Source organism: Sprattus sprattus (assembly GCF_963457725.1).
Source record: "Sprattus sprattus genome assembly, chromosome: 10".
NCBI classification, from domain to species: domain Eukaryota; kingdom Metazoa; phylum Chordata; class Actinopteri; order Clupeiformes; family Clupeidae; genus Sprattus; species Sprattus sprattus.
The window spans coordinates 9070165-9077664 of NC_137908.1; the positions used below are offsets into that span (position 1 = coordinate 9070165).

Here is a 7500-nt window from a genome sequence, read left to right on the forward strand (position 1 = left end):
AGACACACATGCACACATACCACGCATGCACACACACACATACACAGACACACACACACACATGTACTACACACCTACACTGCCCCCGCAGTAGAGTTGGTTAGCGCTTGCTTGTTATACTAAGTGAGGGATTGTTTAAGTCTGTATTTGTCAGTGTCTTACTGAGTATGTGTCAGTGGCTTACTGAGTATGTGTCAGTGGCTTACTGAGTATGTGTCAGTGGCTTACTGAGTATGTGTCAGTGGCTTACTGAGTATGTGTCAGTGGCTTACTGAGTAAGTGTCAGTGGCTTACTGAGTATTTGTCAGTGGCTTACTGAGTAAGTGTCAGTGGCTTACTGAGTATGTGACAGTGGCTTACTGAGTATGTGACAGTGGCTTACTGAGTATTTGTCAGTGGCTTACTGAGTATGTGTCAGTGGCTTACTGAGTATGTGTCAGTGGCTTACTGAGTTTGTGTCAGTGTTGCCTGCATGCCAGTCTCCTGTGATAGCGTAGCTCAGCTGAGGTTAGAGTGCATGCAAGGTGTCGTGCAATAGTAGGATAGGCTTGGTCAACGTGGCATGCTCCCTTGTGGTTGCATTGTGTGGATAGTTTGCTGACGTGGTGAATAGATGCAGTAGCCTTATTGCCTGGTTAGATCTGTTACGGTAGCTTTAGCAGTGTTGTGCCCACTGTTTAGTACTAGAGCCCACTGTGGGCTAACAACCTTTTTCGCTAACACTGCATGGCCTGCATGCTGCTCTGCTACTGTAGGGTAGATAGATGTTGTAGACGGATAGAGAGCTAGATAGATGAGTATGGAATGCACTGTGTAGTCCTTTCTGGTAGGTTCTGTCGGTAGGTAGTCTTTAGATTCGTAGTTTGTCCTTTAATAAGTAGATACTTTGTCTTATGCTATGTGTTGTGGTTGTGTTTCTTTCTCTTCGGTTAGATTCTTTTTTGTCTGGATAGATTTATCTTCAAATAGATGAATGTTGCGTCATGTGTCTCTCTTTAGTGCTTTGATTCAGGTGTTCTATCTGTGCTTTGTCAGATGTGTTTAAATAGATGTCTTAAGCTGAACACACACACACACACCCCTTCACACCCCTACACACACACACACACACAAAGAGACATGTGTGTCTGGATGGAACTGCTCAAACACAAACTGCATCATATTGCATCATGTGTTTCTTCGGGTTTCAATTTCAAAGTGCTCTATTGAACAAGGTGATGCAGAAAGTCTCCAGAGTATTCTTTATTGTAAATGAATGTGAACTCTTTTGTATGATTTCTTTATATCGACTATTTTTTATTTCTTTTTCTTCCGTTTATTTATTAATATGGATATGTATTTGTGTGTTTTGTATTAGAGAATGCAATTCTTGTAGAAATGTCCAGAAAACACAACACTGCCTCTACGTGTCTTTTGCTCCAAATCACAAGTAGGTTAGCCAAGATGGAGTCATTGGCATTCATTCAGAGTTGTATAGTGAACATTGGAGAATCAGAAAACACATCCTTACCTTACCACTTCCCATAACCATTTTGTACCAGGAAGCAAAATAGGTGATGTCAGCATCAACTCTTGTCTTGCGTGTGTGTGTGTGTGTGTGTGTGTGTGTGTGTGAGTGTGTGTGTGTGTGTGTGTGTGTGTGTGTGTGTGTGTGTGTGTGTGTGTGCACTTGTGTGTGTGCGCGTGTGTGTGTGCACGTGTGTGTGTGTGTGTGTGTGTGTGTGTGTGTGTGTGTGTGTCTGTGTGTGTGTGTGTGTGTGTGTGTGTGTGTATTACATATCACAAAACAGTGAATATTCAAACTTTACAACAATAATCACGTACTTGGTCCAGTCACATGCACTACAGAGCAGTATCTCTGCTGCAATCCATGTGTGCAACTGTTTGAGTTTTGTGGCCTTATATGAAGTTTTGTAAGAAACAAATGGTTTGATGGACTGGCATGAAAGGAACTTTTTTTGGTCATTGAATTATTTGTTTCTTTTTGCTTGTTTGTCGACTGATTTCATAACTTGATTATTTTGTTTCCTACTTGTCAGGAAGCACTACTAATTTGCTCTTTTGTCAGAAAAGGCATTTATTCAAATGCCCTGATGTATTTATATGTGTATGTATTACAGTTATTTATTTGTTTGTTTGTTTCTTTGTGTATTTTTTTGTTTGTTTGTTCAGCCCTCTGTGTTTCTATTGGTTGCCGTGTTAAAAGAGGTCGTTTGGTTCCTTTTTGGTCGTGGACATTCATAGTATTTCGGGTTTAAAAAAAAACTTTTTGATGGCTTAGACAGTGTCTGTGAATAAAAAATAAACACATTAAAACAAGTCTTGGTAAAATAAAGAGCAAACAACTCACCCCATAAATGAAGCTGTAATCGTAATAATAATAACTTTCGTAACCAAGGTGATGCTGATTATTATTATGATGTGATGTAGTCGTTGGAGTTGCTGTCTGACCCCTCGACTGACACAAAGATACAAATATAATCCCGCTGTGTTGACAATAAACCTGTTTTCTGTATGGCCTGTTGGGTCCTCTGTCTTTTTTTAGATTTTTTAATTCCTTCATTTAGTTTTAGATCTGTTTTTGTATGCACACTAGCCTCTGACTCAATTGAGGTACACATCCATTCACTTCTCCTGGATTTGAGAGAAAAATGTATATTTTTCTAACTGGTCTGCCACTGTAGGTCTCTGATGAAATTTCACTGGAATTAAAGTTTTGCTATTTTCACACAGAGATCTTGGTTGAGACCAGATATTCATAGACTGCTTGTCAACAAGCTTTGGGGAATGGTTCTGGTTTTGAAAAGTGCCTTTATTTGAGATCACTCTTTGCTAATGTTATGCTTTCAAAAGAATGCAACATTAAATCTGTTTCTTATAAAGTGGAGAAAACCAGAGCAGAAGATCACACAGGCCTTTCTCAAGGGGATGGATGCTATGGCTCATCTTTCTCCTGGTTACATTTATTGTCTCAGTTTAGTCTTGTATGATGTGAGAAGCACAATCGCTTTCAATATAATGTTGATCGATGCGCATAAACTATGATTAGCTCATCTGAAAACCAATGTGGTGTTTCCAGCCTTCAGTAATGTGGGATAGTAACGCCTAACAAGCTAATTTATCACCAACATTCTTATGTCCAACAGAGATTTCTTACGCAGAGAATTTTTCGCTCAATTTGAAATCATCCTGTAGACAAACTTTCTTGACAAACTGCTGAAATACATCTCTTTGGGAACATGATGTTTCTTCTCACACCGGTTTAACCAGTTCAGCTGAAGAACAACAAAGTTGTTTTTGTTGTAGCAAAAAAAGCCCTGCAATATTAAGATGTAACCTCTTAGTGGCAGTGTAACTATAGTCATATCCTTCATTGCTCAATGGCTTCAGGCTAAACCAAAACACTCTTATTTGTTAATTTGATTATTTTCTTTTTAATTCCATTAATGTTAAAACAAAGAAATGCATTTGCTTTTCTGAGACATAGGCTGACACAAAATATATAACCTATTACGTTATAAATTAAACAGTTTTATTTGTATTTTATGAAATCTACATCATATCTGTGCAGCAATAATAAAGTGCAAATGAATATAAATTGAGAATAAAAGAATTACTCAACAGGCCTACTTTGGTGTAGACCATAGCACTATTTCTGACCTAACCAGTACCATTTAATGCATAGAGTGTCTAATAATGTGAAAATGTAACCTGGGAGTCAGTTGACCATGACACGAAGCCAGACACAGTCCTGACCTGAACCAAATGTGCTGAAGGCCAGCTCTCCAGGCATCACAGCAAGAACACATCTTTTGCAGTGTGGCGTTGATGGGCACACACACACACACACACACACACACACACACACACACACACACACACACACACACACACACACACACACACACAAGAACACGCACAACAACTCTCAGCAACTTAACTGCCATGCTGTTGGAGAAGATAATATGGATATATGCCAAAATGTCTGGTCAAAGTGTAACACAGCATTTGAAGTGTGGCTATTCGATTTATGTTGTCATTCTTACGTTCTCTTTCCTTAGTGCCATTTGATTGCTAGAGTGCAATCCTATGGACTAGGAGAGGTCAGTCTTTCTGCTGGCAATAAAGGGGTCAATGTAGTAGATTCATATGCTCTGAAAACGAAATACTGTCATTACAGTAAATACTGATTGTAAATCTCAGTGACTCATTAACCTATATTCATAACTACGCCTGGTAATTATACTGTTGTTTTTAGGTCCACAGGTCTTACAAATGATTTCTTTAGATGGAATTTACCAATTCATGAACGCACCAAATAACAGGTGTTCCATTAAGGCCTGTTTTAACACAAATGTGTTGTAACAGGGATTTTGCTGATGATATGACGGACAATTAATACCTTCTTCTTGGTAGCTGAAACCTTCTGATAATTCAGTGTTAATTAATAATCGATTATTAATGGTTTACTGACTGGGAACAGTGTGTGTGTGTTTGAGCTGGGTGTGGGGGGGAGGACGAGATTAACACTGGCATGTTTAAAGACAACAGTATATCGACAGGTCTCAGGTGCTGTTTGCTAGTAAGTTATTAACCACTAAGAATGTGCAGTTATTCCCATAGCCATTAAGTCTTCCAAAAGGTTTGTGGTGGTAGGCTATGACATGCAGACAGACCTCACACTGACTGTACCACCACAGTCTGAGGGCATATACAGTGAAATCGAGATCAGTGATCTTTTGCAAATGAAGCCCTAGACTAAAAAAAATCTCCAACTGTTATGAATTGTTGTCTTTGTGTCTGTGTCATATGAGAACAGCATGTTCAGCCTACAAGGAAAATAACTGGCACGTTTCAACAGTAAGTAGTTATGTGCCCTGAACTCACAAACACAGTGCTATCTAACCTCATTGTCTTTGCCTTACTAGTCACAAAAGGTGGGCAACTGGTTAATGTAGAACCTGCTCAACTTTCAAGGTTCTTTTGTTCACCTATGTCACGTGTTGCTTCTTTCTTTTTTCTTTGTTTGTTTCTTTCATTCTTTCTTTATGAGTACGTTGTTTGTGCAATCACTGCAACGTACTAACTCGTACTTCAGGAAGAGCCTGTTTAAAGGAAAACCTGTTCCCCTCACTGGAAGGTCTACAGACAGAGACATTTATGTAAAACCTGAGGAACATGCAAACACCTCAGTGACAGCATGTTATGGGTTCCCTACATTTAAAAAAAAAAAAGAAAAATGTGTTTTATTTCGTCACTAGGGTTCATCAGTTCAATCATCTGAACAAAATGAATATTTGAACGTCATTTGAAAAATGTTTCACATGACCAAAAAGTGCCTCTATTCATTAACATTTGGCAATTATTGAGGCAAGTTTTGTTTATTGCTGACGCACACAAGAAATGCCTTACACACTCCCCTCTGTATGAGTTCTTGTCTAGAGGTGCACAAGTCTGTCATCCACATTGGCACAATGGCAGCCATTGTGAGAATCTCAGCCCAGAGCCATCAAAGAAAGGACGATTAACAAGTTGGCGATACTGGGACACAATACAGCCCTTCACAGAAAACAGCCCGGCTTCTCAGTCTTCTGCTCACAACAGCCAGCATTTATCAGTGCTCCTGTTCGGTCTGGATAAGGGGCAAGAGGGTCTGACTGGCACAAGGCTGCCACTTTCCAGTGGTGTCTCAGACTGTCCTTTTATTTAACTTTGCACTGTAATGACTGTAATTTAGGGATTTGCAATGAAATGACGCTTGTAGTTATCATTTCTATCTCAACATCAGCAACCCGGGATATGAAGCATAGCCTTAATTTATAGGTTAAGGATTTTTTTTTCACAAAATGTAATTTATGTATTTATTTAGACAAAAAGAAATATTACTTTAAAAAATAAGAGTACGATGTCATTTCAGCTGTAATTCCTCAATCCAGCTATACCAAATCAGATATAAAGCTTCTATAAGATGAGTACATGATGATTCCATTTAATGGGAAATGTGACTAACTTCCTTGGTGACTGGTACAAGCTTACTATGGACACTATAGCAAATTGTCCATGCATTATTCTGGCCTATCTGAAACTCACCAGGCTGTAAAGCTGTCAAAGAAATGACCAACATTCACAACTCATATGTGCAAACAATTATTTAACCTTACATAAATACCCAGTTCATCATAATCTCAAAGAGGTCAGTAGAGGGTTTTTTTTTTTTTCATTTTTGTTGTTTTGATTTGTAGACACAGACATTGTTTAGACACTGGTTTTTGATTGGTCCTTGTGTTTATTTTTGAGCCAATCAGAGTCCACTATTAGTTTTACTACGACGCGGAATGACTGCTGAAGCGCAACCGACAACTTTTTCTTGTCCGAACTCTTCCTTGTTCGAATGAAATATCTTTTGTTATATCTTCGGTTATTTTCCTTTAAAGTGAAAGAATAAAGGAAAAACGCTCTGTTCAAACCAAGACAATAAGGAAACGTCATGGAGGACCGTCAATCTCGTCGCCTCACTTGGAAATGAACAGGTTCCTGGGAATTAAATCATTGCAGCAAATAACTATTGACCCTGACCAAGTAGGCTAAATATGATTTTTTGAGGACTTACCGGCTTTTTTGCAAAGGGGAAGTTCTATTAGGCTAGTAAGCCACATTTGCATTCATTTTACTTAATTTGTTGTGCGTTCAAGAAATTCCGCAAGATTGGACTGTTGACTGAGGTGCTTTAGCACTGAAGAAATCTATACATGTCATTATCATGATATACTGATTGTTTACGAATTAACTTTTGCCGGGTGTAAGAATGGCGGGGATTCTGCAGATGCTCGCGTTGTGTGCAGCGCTGCCATGGTTCACGGGGCCAGCGTGCGCTCAGACTCACGAAGGTATGTGATGTACCCTAAATGTCACATTAATCTTGTTTTTTTCCGCAGCAAGTTACCAAAAATGTGTATGTGTGTGTTTGTATGTATGTATATGTGTGTTTGGCTGAGGCTGTGAGAGTGTTCCAGATTTACTTTGTTATTTTGTTTGCCTAAATCAGTTCTGATCGGCAGTGCCAAGTGACAAAACCTGTTCATTGCGTTGGACCAGTTAGGTGCGCTCGCCGCCTTCTTGTATGTGTGTTAAAGCTCCTCAAAAGACGGCCACTGCTATGTTTCAGTGACAAATGACAAGCTCTACTTGCTTGTCTCAGTGGGTGTGGGTTTATCTTTTGTGCGTTTGTGAAGAGAACGATGACAGACAGCGGTGACTCGTGTTTGCATTTAAGCTGTGCGTTATTATATATAGGCTACCTCGCAGCTCAGTTTGTAATATTCTGTTTGTCATACGTAACATACTTCGGACGAAATAAACATGAACTAGGCTTCGATATCACTTAGTCAAAGTTCTGTTGAGGTTATTGCCTCAGGATGAACTTTGACTTCACTTATGACCATCTGCAAATTAGGTGGAGTCCAGAGGTACAAAACAGATTAGGCAACAACAACAGGTGTG

The 7500-nt window shown here is 39.2% G+C and overlaps 1 protein-coding gene across 1 annotated transcript in view; it reads left to right on the forward strand.

The window, feature by feature from the left end:
* The first annotated feature begins 6646 nt into the window (after positions 1 to 6646).
* Positions 6647 to 7500, forward strand: part of erbb3a (erb-b2 receptor tyrosine kinase 3a) — a 20968-nt gene continuing 20114 nt past the window's right edge. Inside the window, exon 1 of the mRNA XM_080845826.1 lies at positions 6647 to 6887. Within this exon, the coding sequence (XP_080701952.1) occupies positions 6806 to 6887 (82 nt within the window). The 5' untranslated portion in view covers positions 6647 to 6805. The remainder of the gene's footprint in view (positions 6888 to 7500) is intronic.